At 54.7% G+C, this 19,801-nt stretch overlaps 1 protein-coding gene across 1 annotated transcript; it reads left to right on the top strand.

Annotated features, from left to right (window-relative positions):
• Positions 1-422: 422 nt before the first annotated feature.
• Positions 423-18,263, top strand: LOC144671988 (solute carrier family 15 member 4-like; the record flags this gene model as incomplete). The annotated part of the gene is made up of 3 exons (XM_078533925.1): positions 423-1,023; positions 8,471-8,754; positions 18,119-18,263. Coding segments are annotated over exons 1-3 (942 nt in total), but the record flags the coding sequence as incomplete, so codon positions are not given.
• Positions 18,264-19,801: the final 1,538 nt, after the last annotated feature.

Here is a 19,801-nt window from a genome sequence, read left to right as displayed (position 1 = left end):
TCTGCCTCTCTCTCTCTCTTTCCTCCCTCTCTCCCTCTCTCTCTCTCTCTCTCCCTGCCTCTCTCTCTCTCTCTCTCTCTGTCTCAGCCTCTCTCTCTCTGTCTCTCTCTCTGTCTCTCCCTCTTTCCCTCTCTCTTTCTCTCTCTCTGTCTCTGTCTGTCTCTGCCTCTCTCTCTCTCTCTCTCTGTCTGTCTGTCTCTCTCTGTCTCTCCCTTTCTCTCTCTCTTTCTCTCCCTGTCTCTCTCTCTGTCTCAGCCTCTCTCTCTTTCCCTCTGGCACCCGGACAAACCTCATGAAAATGTGGTCAAGCCCACGTGATTAGATTCAAAACGAATCGGCCCATGTGAAAGCGGAAGCTTTGACTGAAATAAACTTAAAATTGTGAAGAGAAATGCATCTGGGGTGTGCCGGGGAGGAGAGCGTGTGGAAGGCTGGAGGGGAGAGAGATAGATAGAGAGAAAGTAAGAGAGAGAGAGGGAGGGAGAGAGAGAGAGAGTGAGAGAGTTACCGATGGAGCACAAGGGGGAGAGGAATCCTCTCCTAGGCCGCAGGCTGGACGAGCACCCCAGGGCTGCCTCGGCCTTCACAGGCCGTAAGCTGGCCTGCGGAGCCATCTTGGCGGTGGAGGTCCTGGAGCGCCTGGCCTTCTACGCGGTGGTGGGCAACCTGGTCCTCTACCTCAACGGGTCGGCCTTCGGCTGGGGCGGCCCGAGGGCCACCAGCGCCAGCCTGGTCTTCACCGGGGCGGCCTACCTGGTCTCGCCCTTCGGAGGCTGGCTGGCCGATGCCCAGCTGGGCCGCTTCCGCACCATCGCGGCCGGCCTGCTCCTCTACCTGGCCGGGATGCTGGTCCTGCCCCTCACGGCCGAGCCCAGGACCCGGGCCCTGCTCTGCGGCAACCAGACGGGCGGCAGGGCCGGGGGGGACGATTACTGCCGGGGCTGGGTCTACGCCGGGCTGGTGGTCACCGGGCTGGCGGTGGGCTGCGTCAAGTCCAACATCACCCCCTTCGGGGCGGATCAGGTGAGGGCCTCCGCTTTGTTCCCGCCGCTTTCTTCGGTCTGCCGTCCGCCGTTATGCCGGGGAGGGGTGGTGGGGGAGGGGGGGAGCGGTGTGGGTGGGGGTGGGGGTGGCGGTTAGGCCGAGGGCTTCGGAAAAATGCCCGTGTGGGCCTCAGGGGATCGTGTCTGGGTCTTGGGGGGACTCCGCTCTCCGGGTAGGGCCTCGGAGAGGGAACAGGGGAGGTAGGCCTGTGTGGGCCTCAGGGGATCGTGTCGGGGTCTTGGGGGGACTCCGCACTCCAGGCAGGGCCTCGGAGAGGGAGCAGGGGGGGTAGGCCTGTGTGGGCCTCAGGGGATCGTGTCGGGGTCTTGGGGGGACTCCGCGCTCCGGGCAGGGCCTCGGAGAGGGAGCAGGGGAGGTAGGCCCGTGTGGGCCTCAGGGGATCGTGCGGGAGAGCCCGGAGAAGCAGCGGATCGCTCCCCTCGGAGCAGGGCCAGGCTAAGGTCAGGCCCGATAGCAGAGGGGTTAAAAAAAATGGTGAAGGCTTTTGGATGGAGCGAATGAGGAGAAATTGTTTCCTGTGGCCTGGGGTTGGCGGGGAGGTTGGGGGGAAGGGGAGGGCGGGTGTGGTCAGTAACCAGGTGACACAACCAACGGCAAAAACGTCCATCAACGTAGCCCCTTCCCCGTCGGCACGGGTAAAGCAACAGGAAGCAGCGGGGGTGGGGGTAGGGTGGGGTGACATCGGAAAGCTCTCCCGAAGAGCCGGCACAGCCTGAAGGGCTGAATGGCCTCCTCCCGTTCGGCTGAGCCGTTCCACAGGCCATTGTCCAGGCGCAGGGGTAGGAGGAGGGAGGCCGCACAGAGAGAGAGAGAGAGGCCATTCGGCCCCTCGTGCCCGTTCCCGGCTCTCCCGAGGACCTTTCCAATTCACCCCACCGCCTGCCCTCTCCCCGCGTTTTCTCTCCCCCCCTCACCCTCCGCCTCCACGCACTCGCCCAATTCCCTCTCGAAAGCGACGACCCGTTGGAAATAAGACCCCCTCCTCCCCCCTTCCCCCCACCCCCCCACCGGTGCTCTGGCCGACCCGTGTCTCCACCAACCCCAACTCCCTGGATCCTGCCCGTTGGCCGCCTCAGCTATTTCGCTGCAGAAACCCTCGTCGTTTGTTACCCACCCTCCCGCCTCCCACCCAACCCTCACCCCGCCGGACCCCACCGGGCCATTGTCTCCCCGTGCACGGGGCCTCCCCACCCCTGCTGCCTGGGGAATCTTCCCCCACCCCCACCACCCCCCTGGACGCCTACTTCTGGTGAGTCGTCCGAGCGTGTCCCGAGGCGGAACGCTGACCCTTGCTTGGCCATCTCGCAGGGGTGGGTGGGAGGGGCACAGTCCAGGGCTGACCACACTCTCGCCTTGGGTCTGGAGTCACACGCCCGCCAAGCCTGGGGTCAGCCAATAAACGGCCGGAGAGAGCGAAACGGGAGGCCAGGGGCTCAGCGCCGCCCGGGGGTGGTGGGTGGGGGGAGGGTGACGTAGGGGGAGGGGGTTAGGGCCAGGGGGAGGAGGAGGAGGGCATCGGGCACTGGGAGAGAGAGAGGGCCCTGAGCCGCCTGAGGGGGGCTGCCGACCCGAAACAACCCACCGCCCCCCAGTTAAAAAAATGGGGTCCGGGCTTCCCAGCCTGAGGAGCGGAGGCGATGGGAACGCCGCTTTCGGCCGGCTTTCCGTATTATTTGGCCTCGAGGCGGGAGCCCCGCCCCTGGGAGGAGGCCTCACGGGAAAGGAAAAGGCCCCCCACCCCTGGCCGATTCGGGCCGTCCCTCCGCCCGCCGCTGACCGGTGAGTCCGGACGGGCGAACGGTCAAGGAGGCTGCATCCTGAGTGACCTCAACCGGCCTCTTCATCACCTTCCGACTTCTGGCGGATTCACGTTGGGATTCGAACCCGCCCTGGGGGGCGTGGAATTTTTACTGGGAATCCCGTTTCTCCCCCCTTTTACTCTCTCAGCCCATCATGGTTTGGAGACCACCCCCTTCCCCCACCCCCGTTAAATCTCACCTTCCCTGCTCCGGGGAGAACAGTCCCGGCTTCTCCAGTCTCCCTCCGCATGGACGCAATTCCCTCTCCCCCCTCCCTCGGTACCGTCCCACTCGGTCTCCTCAGCTCCCCCTCTTCCCCCCACACTTCCCCCCACCGAAAGCCCCCGACGCCCCTTCCTGAAGTAAAGGGGGGTGGCCCAGAATTGGTCACCATGCTCTCACTGGGGCTCCAGAGGGTCTTCTCTAAACGCCCAGCGTATCTTCTGTGCTTTCACACTCGATGTGTCCGTTTGTCAAGGCAGGTACCCCTTTGAGTTTTTAACAGCCTTCCCAGCTTGTTCCTGCTCACGGATTTGTGTACACACAACCCCCACCCCACTACCCCCACCCCCCCCCACTAACCCACTCCCACCCACCCCAGGTCTCCTTATTCCTGCACCTCCTTTAAAATTGTCCTGTTTTCATTATATTCCCACTATCAACATGGTTACCATTGACCAGAACCTGAACTGGACTAGCCATATAAATACTGTGGCTACAAGAGCAGCTCAGAGGCTGGGAATCCTGCAGCGAGTAACTCACCTCCTGACTCCCCCAAAGCCTGTCCACCATCTACAAGGTACAAGTCAGGAGTGTGATGGAATATTCCCCACTTGCCTGGATGAGTGCAGCTCCCACAACACTCAAGAAGCTCCACACCATCCAGGACAAAGCAGCCCCGCTTGATCGGCACCCCATCCACAAACATTCACTCCCTCCACCACCAACGCACAGTAGCAGCAGTGTGTGTACCATCTACAAGATGCACTGCAGGAATTCACCAAGGCTCCTTCGACAGCACCTTCCAAACCCACAACCATTACCATCTAGAAGGACAAGGGCAGCAGATAGATGGGAACATCACCACCTGGAAGTTCCCCTCCGAGTCACTCACCATCCTGACTTGGAAATATATCGGCCGTTCCTTCACTGTCACTGGGTCAAAATCCTGGAACTCCCTCCCTAACAGCACTGTGGGTGTACCTACACCACAGGGACTGCAGCGGCTCAAGAAGGCGGCTCACCCACCACCTTCTCAAGGGGCAATTAGGGATGGGCAATAAATGCTGGGCCCAGCCAGCGAAGCCCACATCCCGTGGACGGCTATATATAAAAAAACAAACTGTTCCTTCTTCCTGCCCAATTGCAACGCTTCAAACTTCCCCGCGCTGAACCACACCAGCCAAACCCATGCCCACTTCACCAGCTGGTCGCCCCCTCGGGAGGCTTGCTGCTGCCCTCCTCCTTGTCCAGGGCCTTTCCCAGCTCCCTGTCGCCCACCCGCCCCCCCACCCCCCCGCCAACTCCGAAATGGAGCCTCCGACACCCGGATGGTCGCCAGGCCTCAGGCTGCAGAGAGCGCCTCTCTGGCCGGGGATGACCCCTGTGTGACCAAAGCCCCCCTGCGAATGTCGGCAAAACTCCTGGGCGGGTAACCCCACCCCCCACCCCCCCCTCGTCGAACCGAACAATAATCCCCGCCCAACATCAGTCCCTCGTGCCACCTTTCGAGGGGCTTTACGGAGGGGAGCGCGGGGGCATCGGAGAGGCCGCCCAAAAGGTTTCGCGCGAGCGGTTCCCCGGGGGGTTGGTGGGGGGTGGGGGGGGGCGAGGGACCTCAGTTGCCCGGAGGAGCTGGGACCACGCGCCCCCCTCCCTCCTCCCCAAAACCCACCCCCCCACACCCGCGATTGGGAACGGACGTGAGGAAAATGTTTTCTCCCCCCCCACCTCCCCCCCGCCCTCCGTAGGGATTCGGGATTCGGGATTCGGGATTCAGCTGCCTGAGAGCGTGCTCGAGGCAGATCCAATCCCGGCTCCCGGGATGGAATCGGACGATTGCGCAGATAGAGAGGGGAACGCAGGGGCGATGGGGGAAAAGGCACGGGAGTCGGGGCTGGCCTGGATTGACCTTACAGGGAGCCAGCATGCACCCAGTGGGCTGAATGGCCTCCTGCTAGGTTGGAAGCCTCCATCATCCTATCCCGCCAGATAACATTGCCTGACAGGCGATGGGGGTTTCAGGTTATTCCTGGAGCTAACGTTTCCCTGGCCCTGTAACCCCGCCTCTCGCCAATCCATCCTCTGGGATACCTGCTCTCATCCAACCCCGGCCTCTTACACATTCCCTGATTTTAATACCGGGACAGCTTGGCGAGGGGCGTGGCAAGTTCTGGATCACATGCTGGAATATTGTCAGAGCCCATAGCCTTTGCACTATCCAGTGCCTTCAGCTGTTTCTTGGTATCACGTGGAGTGAATCGAATTGGCTGAAGACTGGCACCTGTGATGCTGGGGACATCCAGAGGAGGCCAAGATGGATCATCCACTCGGCACTTCTGGCTGAAGATTGTTTCAAGTGCTTCAGCCTTATCTTTTGCACTGATGTGCTGGGCTCCCCCCATCGTTGAGGATGGAGATATTTGTGGAGCCTCCTCCTCCAGTGAGTTGTTGAATTGTCCACCACCATTCACCACTGGATGTGGCAGGACTGCAGAGCTTAGTCCTGTGTTATAGCATCACCAGGTTGGCACCTCATTTTTCGGTATGCCTGGTGCTGCTCCTGGCATGCCCTCCTGTACTCCTCATTGAACCAGGGTTGATCTCCTGGTTTGATGGTAATGGTAGACTGGGGGATATGCTGGGCCATGAGGTTACAGATTGTGTTCGAGTACAATTCTGCTGCTGCTGATGGCCCACAGCGTTTCATGGATGCCCAGTCTTGATTTGCTAGATCTGTTCTAAATCTATCCCATTTAGCACGGTGATAGTGCCACACAACACGATGGAGGGTATCCTCAATGTGAAGGTGGGACTTTGTCTCCACAAGGACTGTGTGGTGGTCACTCCTACCGATATTGTCATGGACAGATGTATCTGCAGCAGGCAGGTTGGTGAGGATGGGGTCAAGTATGTTTTTCCCTCTTATTGGTTCCCTCACCGCCTGCCGCAGACCCAGTCTAGCAGCTATGTCCTTTAGGACTCAGCCAGCTCGGTCTGTAGTGGCGCTACCGAGTCACTCTTGGTGATGGACATTGAAGTCCCCCACCCAGAGTACATTCTGCACCCTTGCCACCCTCAGTGCTTCCTCCAAGTGGTGTTCAACGTGGAGGAGCACTGATTCATCAGCTGAGGGAGGGCGGTACGTGGTAATCAGCAGGAGGTTTCCTTACCCATGTTTGATCTGATGCCATGAGACTTCATGGGATCCGGAGTTGATGTTGGGGACTCCCAGGGCAACTCCCTCCTGACTGTATCCCACTGTGCCGCCACCTCTGCTGGGCCTGTCCTGCCGGTGGGACAGGACATACCCAGGGATGGTGATGGTGGTGTCTGGGACATTATCTGTAAGGTATGATTGCATGAGGATGACTATGTCAGGCTGTTGCTTGACTAGTCTGTGAGACAGTTCTCCCAATTTTGTCACGAGCTCCCGGATGTTAGTAAGGAGAACTGTTTTTTTTATTCATTCACGGGATGTGGGCTTCGTTGGCTGGGCCAACATTTATTGCCCATCCCTAATTGACCCTTGAGAAGGTGGTGGGTGAGCTGCCTTCTTGAACCGCTGCAGTCCCTGTGGTGTAGGTACACCCAATGTGCTGTTAGGGAGGGAGTTCCAGGATTTTGACCCGGCGATAGTGAAGGAACGGCCGATATATTTCCAAGTCAGGATGGTGAGTGACTTGGAGGGGAACTTCCAGGCGGTGGTGTTCCCATCTATCTGCTGCCCTTGTCCTTCTAGATGGTAATGGTTGTGGGTTTGGAAGGTGCTGTCGAAGGAGCCTTGGTGAATTCCTGCAGTGCATCTTGTAGATGGTACACACACTGCTGCTACTGTGCGTCGGTGGTGGAGGGAGTGAATGTTTGTGGATGGGGTGCCGATCAAGCGGGGCTGCTTTGTCCTGGATGGTGTGGAGCTTCTTGAGTGTTGTGTGAGCTGCACTCACCCAGGCAAGTGGGGAGTATCCCATCACACTCCTGACTTGTGCCTTGTAGATGGTGGACAGGCTTTGGGGAGTCAGGAGGTGAGTTACTCTCCGCAGGATTCCCAGCCTCTGACCTGCTCTTGTAGCCACGGTATTTATATGGCTGGTCCAGTTCAGTTTCTGCTCAATGGTAACCCCCAGGATGTTGATAGGGTCTTTGCCGCTGTCGTTTCTTGGTCGTTGATGGGTGGTCTGCTTGATTCCATTCCTTTTCGATGTTTCGACAGGGGGGGCACTTTGCTACAATGGAATGGCTCGCTTGGCCATTTTAGTGGGCTGTGAAGAGTCAGCCACATTGCAGTGGGCGGGGAGTCACGTGTACCCTGCCCTGGGTTAAGACAGCAGCTTTCCTTCCCTGAAGGACATTAGTGAGCCCAATGGGATTTTCGGACAATCGATGATGATCTCGCGGCCACCATGAGGAAGACTAGTCAGCATTCCCCATGGATGATATTTAAACCCAGCTGGCTGGGATGTGGGATTTGGATGCATGGCCCAGAGTGTAATCCTGGGCCTCTGGATGACTAGTCCAGTGGTGTTACCACAATCCCACAGCTCCTCCCCACTCCCACCACACTGGTCAGCAGTCTTCAACAGTCAGGGAGTGAGAAAGGCAATGGGGTATATAGGGGGTAGACTGGGAGAGGACAGCCAAGAGCGTGTGAAAATATTCAAGCGGAGAGTGGACAAAGGCATGGATGATGCTTTCAGTGGCAGACAAGCTGAGACAGGGGAGAGAGGGCACTGCACTGTCGGAGGGTCAGTACTGAGGGAGTGCTGCACTGTCGGAGGGTCAGTACTGAGGGAGTGCTGCACTGTCGGAGGGTCAGTACTGAGGGAGTGCTGCACTGTCGGAGGGTCAGTACTGAGGGAGTGCTGCACTGTCGGAGGGTCAGTACTGAGGGAGTGCCGCATTGTCGGAGGGTCAGTACTGAGGGAGTGCTGCACTGTCAGAGGGTCAATGCTGAGGGAGTGCTGCACTGTCGGAGGGTCAGTACTGAGGGAGTGCTGCACTGTCGGAGGGTCAGTGCTGAGGGAGTGCTGCACTGTCGGAGGGTCAGTACTGAGGGAGTGCTGCACTGTCGGAGGGTCAGTACTGAGGGAGTGCTGCACTGTCAGAGGGTCAGTACTGAGGGAGTGCTGCACTGTCAGAGGGTCAGTACTGAGGGAGTGCTGCACTGTCGGAGGGTCAGTACTGAGGGAGTGCTGCACTGTCAGAGGGTCAGTACTGAGGGAGTGCTGCACTGTCAGAGAGTCTGTGTGCAAATTGGTTGCTGCATTTCTTACATTGCAACAGCGAGCACAGGAGTAAAAGTACCTCATTGGCTGTGTAGTGTTGGAGACGTGCTGAGGTGTGAAAGGCACCGTATGAACGCGAACTTTTGTCTGTGTCTGTTTCAGGTGACTGACAGGGGACCCGAAGCCATCAGACAGTTCTTCAACTGGTTCTACTGGTCCATAAACATTGGCGCCATCCTCTCCCTCTTCCTCGTCTCCTACATCCAGCAAAACATCGACTTCTTCATAGGCTACATCATTCCCGTCATCTGCCTGGTGCTGAGTCTCCTGATCTTCCTCATGGCAGGCCCTGCCTTTGTCACCAAGCCGCCCGATGGCAGTGCCTTCACTGGCATGACCCGCATGCTCTTCCGCTCGTGCTGCCCGTGGACAGCGAGGTTGACCAGGTGAGGAGGCGCAGGAGGGGTTGAGGGGCAGATGGGGGTTGGTGAGTTCGCCGTGCACCGGGACTCTCGGAAGCCGCGGGTCGAAGATGGCGATGTTGGGCGGTTGAAGCGCTGACTGGTTTAGGGAGGGCTGACCGAGAAAGATGGAACGGGTAGGGTATGGGGGGAAGAGAAGGCATCACAGAGTGTGCAGCACTCCCGCAGCACTGGCGCTCCGACAGTGCATCACTCCCGCAGCACTGGCCCTCCGACAGTGCAGCACTCCCTCAGTACTGACCCTCCGACAGTGCAGCACTCCCTCAGTACTGACCCTCTGACAGTGCAGCACTCCTACAGCACTGGCCCTCTGACAGTGCAGCACTCCCTCAGTACTGACCCTCTGACAGTGCAGCACTCCCTCAGTACTGACCCTCTGACAGTGCAGCACTCCCTCAGTACTGACCCTCTGACAGTGCAGCACTCCCTCAGTACTGACCCTCCGACAGTGCAGAACTCACTCATTACTGGCCCTCTGACAGTGCAGCACTCCCTCAGTACTGGCCCTCCGACAGTGCAGCACACCCGCAGCACTGGCCCTCTGACAGTGCAGCACTCCCGCAGTACTGGCCCTCTGACAGTGCAGCACTCCCTCAGTACTGACCCTCCAACAGCGTGGTACTCCCTCAGTAATGACCACCCCCATCAATGCAGTGCCTCCTTCTTTGGGGTGGTGAGACTGGCCTTTCTGAATCAGAGGCGAGATTGTTTCTCAGTGGCCTACAGTCGACAAGGACATTGGCACAACGGTCCCATGGTTGGTATTATGGAGCAATGGCTCATTGTGTTGAGGTGAGACGCAACCCAGGGAAACTTTAGATTCGCTGGGCTTTTGGATATCTTCAGAGGCTGCACCACTCCATTTTATTTTTGCCCATTTTGAGTCAAATCCTATGTTAACCCTTATTACCAACCTTGCCCTGCAGTGTGAAATGGTACATCTGATTCTGGTGATTGAGAAGGGGCAGTAGGAACTAAATGGTACAACTTTGAAGGGGGTGCTGGAACTGGAGGAACTGTGGGTCAATGTAAAACTGCATATCCTTGAGCTACTCTATATTAATAGAGAACTGGAGCGCAAAAGTGAGCTAGTTATTACTGAGCTCTTGTGAAATAGGCCTTCATCCCCAGATGGAGTATTATGTCCAGTTCAGGGAAGCACTCTTTGGGAAGGAAGAGGTGTTAGAGATTTCCCAGAATGGTTCCGGGGATGAGGAACCCGGGGAGAAATTGTAGGAGCTAGGATTGTTCTCCTTAAAGAATGTACAAGGTTATGGGGGGGGGAGACTAGATAGAATAGACAGGAAAGACCCGTGCCCCTTAGTGGGGAGGTCCACTCAGCCCCCTTGAGCTTGTTGCACAGGAACAGGAGGAGGCCCAGTCAGCCCATAAAGCCATAAGACGTAGGAGCAGAAGTAGGCCATTCGGCCCATCGAGTCTGCTCCGCCATTCAATGAGATCATGGCTGATCTGATAATCCTCAGCTCCACTTTCCTGCCTTTTCCCCATAACCCTTGATCCCTTCACTGATTAAAAATCTGTCTATCTCCGCCTTGAATATACTTACTGACCCAGCCTCTACAGCCCTCTGCGGTAAAGAATTCCACAGATTCACTACCCTCTGAGAGAAGAAATTCCTCCTCATCTCTGTTTTAAATGGGCGCCCCCTCACTCTGAGATTATGCCCTCTGGTTCTAGACTCTCCCACAAGGGGAAACAACCTCTCAGCATCTACCCTGTCAAACCCCTGAAGAATCTTACATGTTTCAATAAGTTCACCTCTTATTCTTCTAAACTTCAATGAGTACAGGCCCAATCTACTCAACCTCTCCTCATAAGAAAATCCCTCATCCCCGGGATCAACCCAGTGAACCTTCTCTGGATTGCCTCCAATGCCAGTATATCTCTCCTTAGATAAGGGGACCAAAACTGTTCACAGTGTTCCAGGTGTGGTTTAGCTAGTGCCTTGTATAGTTTTAGCAAGACTTGCCTATTTTTATACTCCATTCCCTTTGAAATAAAGGCCAACATTCCATTTGTCTTCCCTATTACCTGCTGAACTTGTATGTTAGCTTTTTGGGATTCATGCACAAGGACTCCCAAGTCCCTCTGTGCTGCAACTTTCTGCAGTCTTTCTCCATTGAAATAATATTCAGCTCCTCTATTCTTCCTGCCAAAGCGCATAACCTCACATTTTCCCACATTATATCCCATCTGTCAAGTTAGCAGGGCTTAACCTGTCTATGGCCCTCTGTGGACTCTTTGTGTCATCCTCACCAGTTGCCTTCCCACTTATTTTTCTTTCATCCGCAAACTTGGTGATAGTACATTCACTGCCCTCATCCAAGTCATTAATATATATGTTGTAAGTAGTTGTGGCCCCAGCACTGACCCCTGTGGCACTCCACTAGTTACAGGTTGCCATCCTAAAAATGCCCCCCTTATCCCAACTTTCTGTCTTCAATTAGTTAGCCAATCCTCTAACCATGCCAACGTACTACCCCCAACACCATGAGCTCTTACCTTATTAAGTAACCTTATGTGCGGTACTGTATTGAATGCCTTTTGGAAATCCAAATATATTACATCTACTGGTTCCCCTTTATCTATCCTGCTAGTTACTTCCTCAAAGAATTCTAATAAATTTGTCAGGCATGATTTCCCCTTCATGAAGCCATGCTGACCCTGCTTGATTAGATTATGTAATTCTAAATGCTCTGCTATTAAATCCTTTACAATAGACTCCAACATTTTCCCAATGACAGATGTTAAGCTAACTGACCAATAGTTTCCTGTTTTTTGTCTTCCTCCCTTTTTGAATAAGAGTGTTACATTGGCAGTTTTCCAATCCTCTGGGACTTTTCCAGAATCTAGGATTCTTGGAAGATTACTACCAGTGCATCCACTGTCTCTGTAGCTACTTCCTTTAATATCCTCGGATGCAACACATCAGGTCCAGGGGACTTATCGGCCTTTAACCCCATTAGTTTCCCTAAGTACTTTTTTCTAATGATATTAATTGTATTTATTTCCTCCCCCCTCTTTAACCCCTTGATTATTTAGTATTGGAATGCTATTAGTGTCTTCTATTGTGAAGACTGAAGCAAAGTATTTATTCCCTCGAGCCTGTTACACAGGAACAGGAGGAGGCCATTCAGCCCCCTTGAGCCTGTTACACAGGAACAGGAGGAGGCCATTCAGCCCCCTTGAGCCTGTTACACAGGAAGAGGAGGAGGCCTATTAAACACCATGAACCACCTAACACCGGAACAGGAAGAGGCAATTCAGCCCCCTCAAGCCTGTTACACATGAACAGGAGGAGGCCATTCAGCCCCTTCAAGCCTGTTACATAAATACAGGAGGAGGCCATTCAACCTCTCCTCGACCCTATCTTGCAGGAAGAGGAGGAGGCCCATTCAGCCTCCTCGAGCCAGTTACCAGGTAGAGGAGGAGGCCATTCAGCCCCCTTGAGCTAGTTACACAGGAAAATGAGGAGGCCATTCAGCCTCCTTGAGCTAGTTACACAGGAACAGGAAGAGGCCATTCAGCCCCTCGGGCCTGATCTGCAATTCATTCTGACCATGTCTGACATCTATTCTAATTCCGTTTGCTCAATTTTGCCCCATGTTCCGCAGTCCCCTTACCCCCAAAAAACACCTGATCACTCTCCGTTTTGGAGATTTCAGTTGCCACCCAGCCTCAACAGCGTCTGGGGGGGAGAGAGAGAATCTGGAGGATTCCACTCCCTTCTGTGTGAAGGTGTGCTTCCTGACATCACCCCTGAACGGCCTGGCTCTCATTTAAAGGTTCTGCCCCCGCGTCCTGGACCCACATCCCACCCCCTCCCATAACCTCGATCCCCAACAGCTCCTCAAACAACTCGATTAGAGAGCCTCTTAATCTTCTGTGCTGCAGGGAACATAATCCTAGTGTGTGAACCCTGTACTGGTCATTCAGCCCTTGCAATCCTGGATCATTCCGAACCGATGTGGCTACAGTTTTCTCAGTTTCCAATTGGCTTTCGCCTCGCCCATTACGTGGGGTGAGTAATCCGACATGGCTCAATGGAGCTTCCCTCCTGCATGTTGCTGATCAGCTGGGCGGAGACGGGTCCGGAGGACAAGGGGGGAAAAAGAGGAAATGCTCGTTCACCCAAATCAAACCCCGGTCCCTGCAGCACCTGGAGGGTCAAATGTCCCATCTCCGTGTACAAATCCAGCTGTGGCTCACTCCTCTCTATCTCTGTAACCTCCTCCAGCCCCTACAACCCTCCCTATCTCTGTAACCTCCTCCAGCCCCTACAACCCTCCCTATCTCTGTAACCTCCTCCAGCCCCTACAACCCTCCCTATCTCTGTAACCTCCTCCAGCCTCTGCAACCCTCCCTATCTCTGTAACCTCCTCCAGCCCCTACAACCCTCCCTATCTCTATAACCTCCTCCAGCCCCTACAACCCTCCCTATCTCTGTAACCTCCTCCAGCCCCTAAAACCCTCCCTATCTCTGTAACCTCCCCCAGCCCCTACAACCCTCCCTATCTCTGTAACCTCCTCCAGCCCCTACAACCCACCCTATCTCTGTAACCCCCTCCAGCCCCTACAACCCTCCCTATCTCTGTAATCTCCTCCAGCAACTACAACCCTCCCTATCTCTGTAACCCCCTCCAGCCCCGACAACCCTCCCTATCTCTGTAGCCTCCTCCAGCAACTACAACCCTCCCTATCTCTGTAACCCCCTCCAGCAACTACAACCCTCCCTATCTCTGTAACCCCCTCCAGCCCCTACAACCCTCCCTATCTCTGTAACCTCCTCCAGCCCCTACAACCCTCCCTATCTCTGTAACCTCCTCCAGCCCCTACAACCCACCCTATTTCTGTAACCTCCTCCAGCCCCTACAACCCACCCTATCTCTGTAACCTGCTCCAGCCCCTACAACCCTCCCTATCTCTGTAACCTCCTCCAGCCCCTACAACCCACCCTATCCCTGTAATTTCCTCCAGACCCTACAACCCTCCCTATCTCTGTAACCTCCTCCAGCCCCTACAACCCTCCCTATTTGTGTAACCTCCTCCAGCCCCTGCACCCCTCCCTACCTCTGTAACCTCCTCGAGCCCCTACACCCCTCCCTGTCTCTGTAACCTCCTCCAACCCCTACAACACTCCCTATCTCTGCAACCTCCTCCAGCCACTACAACCCTCCCTATCTCTGTAACCTCCTCCAGCCCCCACGACCCTCCCTATCTCTGTAACCTTCTCTAGCCCCTACGACCCTCCTCGATCTCTGTAACCTCCTCCAGCTGCTACAACCCTCCCTATCTCTGTAACCTCCTCCAACCCCTACAACCCTCCCTATCTCTGTAACCTCCTCCAGCCCCTACAACCCTCCCTATCTCTCTAACCTCCTCCAAACCCTACAAACCTCCCTATCTCTGTAATCCCCTCCAGACCCTTGACCCTCCCTATCTCTGTAACCTCCTCCAGCCCCTGCGACCGTCTCTATATCTGTAACCTCCTCAAGCCGCTACAACCCTCCCTATCTCTGTAAACTCCTCCAACAGCTACAACCCTCCCTGTCTCTGTAACCTCCTCCAGCCATAAAACCCTCCCTATCTCTGTAACCTCCTCCAGCCCCTACAAACCTCCCTATCTCTGTAACCTCCTCCAGCCCTACAACCCTACCTATCTCTGTAAACTCCTCCAGCCCCTACAACCCTCCCTATCTCTGTTACCTCCTCCAGCCCACAACCCTACCTATCTCTGTAACCTCCTCCAGCCCCGACCCCCTCCCTATCTCTGTAAATTCATCCAGCAGCTACAATCCTCCCTATATCTGTAACTTCCTCCAGCCCCTACAACCATCCCTATCTCTGTAACCACCTCCAGCCCCTACAGCCCTTCCTATCTCTGTAACCTCCTCCAGCCCCTACAATCCTCCCTATCTCTGTAACCTCCTCCAGCCCCTACAATCCTCCCTATCTCTGTAAACTCCCCAGCCCTGACACCCTTCCCTATCTCTGTAACCTCCTCCAGCCCCTACAACCCTCCCTATCTCTATAACCTCCTCCAGCCCCTACAACCCTCCCTAACTCTGCAAACTCCTGGAGCCCCTACAAACTTCCCTATCTCTGTAACCTCCTCCAGCCCCTACAACCCTCCCTATCTCTGTACCCTTCTCCAGCCCCTACAATCCTCCCCATTTCTGTAACCTCCTCCAGCCCCAACAACCCTCCCTATTTCTGTAACCTCTTCCAGCCCCTACACCCCTCCCTATCTCTGTAGCCTCCTTTATAATAGACCCCAACATTTTCCTAATGACTGATGTTTGGCTAACTGGCCAATAGTTTCCTGTTTTTTGTCTTCCTCCCTTTTTGAATAAGGGTGTTACATTGGCAGTTTTCCAATCCTCTGGGACTTTCCAGAATCTAAGGATTCTTGGAAGATTACTACTAGTGCATCCACTATCTCTGTAGCTACTTCCTTTAATATCCTAGGATGCAACATATCAGGTCCAGGAGACTTATCGGCCTTTAGCCCCATTAGTTTCCCTAGTACTAATTTCTAATGATATTAATTGTATTTATTTCCTCCCCCCTCTTTAACCCCTTGATTATTTAGTGTTGGAATGCTATTAGTGTCTTCTATTGTGAAGACTGAAGCAAAGTATTTATTCCCTCGAGCCGGTTACACAGGAACAGGAGGAGGCCATTCAGCCCCTCGAGCCTGTTACACAGGAACAGGAGGAGGACACTCAGCCCCCTTGAGCCGGTTTCACAGGAACAGGAGGAGGCCATTCAGCCCCTCGAGCCCGTTACACAGGAACAGGAGGAGGCCATTCAGCTCCCGTGAGCCGGTTACACAGGAACAGGAGGAGGCCATTCAGCCCCTTCAAGCCTGTTACATAAATACAGGAGGAGGCCATTCAGCCCCTCCTCGACCCTATCATGCAGGAAGAGGAGGAGACCCATTCAGCCTCCTCGAGCTAGTTACACAGGAACAAGAGGAGGCCATTCAGCCCCTCGGGCCTGATCTGCAATTCATTCTGACCATGTCTGACATCTATTCTAATTCTGTTTGCTCAATTTTGCCCCATGTTCCGCAGTCCCCTTACCCCCAAAAAACACCTGATCACTCTCCGTTTTGGAGATTTCAGTTGTCACCCAGCCTCAACAGCGTCTGGGAGGGAGAGAGAGAGAGAGTTGGAGGGTTTCACTCCCCTCTGTGTGAAGGTGTGCTTCCTGACATCACCCCTGACCGGCCTGGCTCTCATTTTAAGGTTCTGCCCCCGCGTCCTGGAACTCCATCCCACCCCCTCCCATAACCTCGATCCCCAACAACTCCTCAAACGACTCGATTAGAGAGCGCCTTAATCTTCTGTGCTGCAGGGAACATAATCCTAGTGTGTGAACCCTGTCGTGGTCATTCAGCCCTTGCAATCCTGGATCATTCCGAACCGATGTGGCTACAGTTTTCTCAGTTTCTAATTGGCTTTCGCCTCGCCCATTACGTGGGATGAGTAATCTGACATGGCTCACCGGAGCTTCCCTCCTGCATGTTGCTGATCAGCTGGGCAGGGACGGGTCCGTAGGACAAGGGGGAAGAACGAGGAAATGCTCGTTCACCCAAATCGAACCCCGGTCCCTGCAGCACCTGGAGGGTCAAATGTCCCATCTCCGTGTACAAATCCAGCTGTGGCCTCACCCCTCCCTATCCCTGTAACCTCCTCCAGCCCCTACACCCTTCCCTATCTCTGTAACCTCCTCCAGCCCCTACAATCCTCCCTATCTCTGTAACCTCCTCCAGCCCCTACAACCCTCCCTATCTCTGTAACCTCCTCCAGCCCCTACAACCCTCCCTATCTCTGCAACCTCCTCCAGCCCCTACAACCCTCCCTATCTCTGTAACCTACTCCAGCCCCACAACCCTCCCTATCTCTATAACCTACTCCAGCCCCTATAACCCTCCCTATCTCTGTAACCTCCTCCAGCCCCTACAACCCTCCCTATCTCTGTAACCTCCTCCAGCCCCGACAACCCTCCCTATCTCTGTAACCTCCTCCTGCACCTACAACCCTCCCTATCTCTGTAACCTCCTCCAGCCCCTACAACCCTCCCTATGTCTCTAACCTCCTCCAGTCCCTACAACCCTCCCTATCTCTGTCACCTCCTCCAGCCCCTATGACCCTCTGTACCCCACTCAATTTTAAGCTCCCCTCTCCCAGCCCGCTTTCGGGGTTTGTTAGGATGGTGGGGGTTGCTGTAAAATTCCGGCCTTCGTCACTCTCCAGTTCTCTCTCTCTCTCTGTTTCTATCATTCTCTCTGTCTCCTTGTCTCCCTCAGTTCCTCGATCTCTCCTTCGTTCTGACACATGCTTTTTCAAGATCAATGTGACAGCCAAATAGTTTCAAACTCAAATTAAAAGCATTCTGGATGATGGAAGGTCTTCCCCATTATTCCAGCAGGTTGAGTAGGTTGTTGGTACTCAACAGTGGGATGTCGATTGGGAGACTGATCCTAGCCCATGGCTTAAAGCTCAAGGGGCTATGAATAGAAACTCCGCCCGGTGTAAATTATGAATCTATTTTCCACAGAATTGCTGTTTAAGAGACTGGCAGTGGTAGGGAAAATGGTCACAGGAGGAATTATATGTTTAAAGCCCAACCGGTTTGATCTGAGAACAAGAGGAGGCCGTTCAGCCCCCTCCTCAAGCCCCACTCGAGCCTGTTACGCAGGAACAGGAGGAGGCCCATTCAGCCCCTCCTCAAGCCTGTTACACAGGAACAGGAAGAGGCCCCATTCAGCCCCCTCCTCGAGCCTGTTACACAGGAACAGGAGGAGGCCCCATTCAGCCCCACTCCTCGAGCCTGTTACACAGGAACAGGAGGAGGCCCCATTCAGCCCCCCTCCTCGAGCCTGTTACACAGGAACAGGAGGAGGCCCCATTCAGCCCCTCCTCGAGCCTGTCACACAGGAACAGGAGGAGGCCCATTCAGCCCCTCCTCGAGCCTGTTACACAGGAACAGGAGGAGGCCATTCAGCCCCTCCTCAAGTCTGTTACACAGGAACAGGAGGAGGCCCCATTCAGCCCCCTCCTCGAGCCTGTTACACAGGAACAGGAGGAGGCCCATTCAGCCCCCTCCTCGAGTCTGTTACACAGGAACAGGAGGAGGTCAATCAGCGACTCAAGTCTGTTCAATCAGGTCTCAGCTCATCTCAAATTTAACTCCATCTTGTCTCTGTAACCCTTGGTTCATTAAAAAAATAAAAAGTTCTCTTGACCTGAGTTTGGAAATGGCCGGTCCATTTTAGTAATTTCTGTCTCCTTGCGAACAGATCCCCCTACAGCGATCTCTCGGAGGAGCACTTATTCAGCAATGGCAGGCACCCCTCGGACTCCACACGAGAAAACCTGAAGGTCCTCAAGAGGGTCATTCCAGTCTTCCTGACGTTGATCCCCTACTGGATGGTATACTTCCAGGTTAGAGGTCGCATGTCCAGTTATACCTACCAGGAAAGGCCGGACAGGGCGAGAGCGGCTATATTTAGCAAGGGGAAGGCCAATGGGGCGATCGGATAGAGAAGTCCTTATGAGCACCAATGGGATGGATAGGGTCGACGCAGGGGAGACACATCCAGTCACGGAGAGAGAGAGACAGGAACTGGCCCTCTTAAATATAAAATAGTCACAACCGAACCCTTCAGGGGAGTTACAGAAGCAAAAGCCTTTGCCCAGGGAGCGGTGAGAAGGTGGAACTCACTACCACGGGGAGCAGTTGAGGTGAATCGTGTCGATGTGTTCAAGGGGAAGCTGGGCAAAGGCACTAGGCAGAGACGAATAGGAGGCGTTGACGGGGGGAGATGGGGAAGGTGTGGGGACGAGGATGTTCGTGTGGAGCATTAATACCAGCGCGGACCAGATGGGCCAAATGGCCTGTTTCAGTTCCACGCAGTTTTCTGGAATTCTAACACTCCCAGGACAGGTACAGCACGGGGTTAGGTACAGAGTAAATCTCCTTCTACACTGTCCCCATCAAACACTCCCAGGACAGGTACAGCATGGTGTTAGATACAGAGTAAATCTCTTTCTACATTGTCCCCATCAAACACTCCCAGGACAGGTACAGCACGGGGTTAGATACAGAGTAAAGCTCCCTCTACACTGTCCCCATCAAACACTCCCAGGACAGGTACAGCACGGGGTTAGATACAGAGTAAAGCTCCCTCTACACTGTCTCCAACAAACACTCCCAGGACAGGTACAGCAGGGGGTTAGATACAGAGTAAATCTCCCTCTACACTGTCCCCATCAAACACTCCCAGGACAGGTACAGTACGGGGTTAGGTACAGAGTAAAGCTCCCTCTACACTGTCCCCATCAAACACTCCCAGGACAGATACAGCACAGGGTTAGATACAGAGTAAAGCTCCCTCGACACTGTTACCATCAAACACTCCCAGGACAGGTAAAGCACAGTGTTAGATACAGAGTAAATCTCCCTCTACACTGTCCCCATCAAACACTCCCAGGACAGGTACAGCACGGGGTTAGATACAGAGTAAAACTCCCTCTAAACTGTCCCCATCAAACACTCCCAGGACAGGTACAGCACGGTGTTAGATACAGAGTAAAGCTCCCTCTACATTGTCCCCATCAAACACTCCCAGGACATGTACAGCACGGGGTTAGATACAGAGTAAAGCTCCCTCGACACTGTCCCCATCAAACACTCCCAGGACAGGTACAGCATGGTGTTAGATACAGAGTAAATCTCTTTCTACATTGTCCCCATCAAACACTCCCAGGACAGGTACAGCACGGGGTTAGATACAGAGTAAATCTCCCTCTACACTGTCGCCATCAAACACTCCCAAGACAGGTACAGCACAGGGTTAGATACAGAGTAAATCTCCCTCTACACTGTCCCCATCAAACACTCCCAGGACAGGTACAGTACGGGGTTAGAAACAGAGCAAAGCTCCCTCGACACTGTCACCATCAAACACTCCCAGGACAGG

Source organism: Cetorhinus maximus, chromosome 35 (assembly GCF_964194155.1).
Source record: "Cetorhinus maximus chromosome 35, sCetMax3.hap1.1, whole genome shotgun sequence".
In the NCBI taxonomy this organism is placed as follows: Eukaryota; Metazoa; Chordata; class Chondrichthyes; order Lamniformes; family Cetorhinidae; genus Cetorhinus; species Cetorhinus maximus.
Note: the sequence above shows the minus strand (reverse complement) of the source record. Positions and strands in the feature narration are given on the sequence as shown.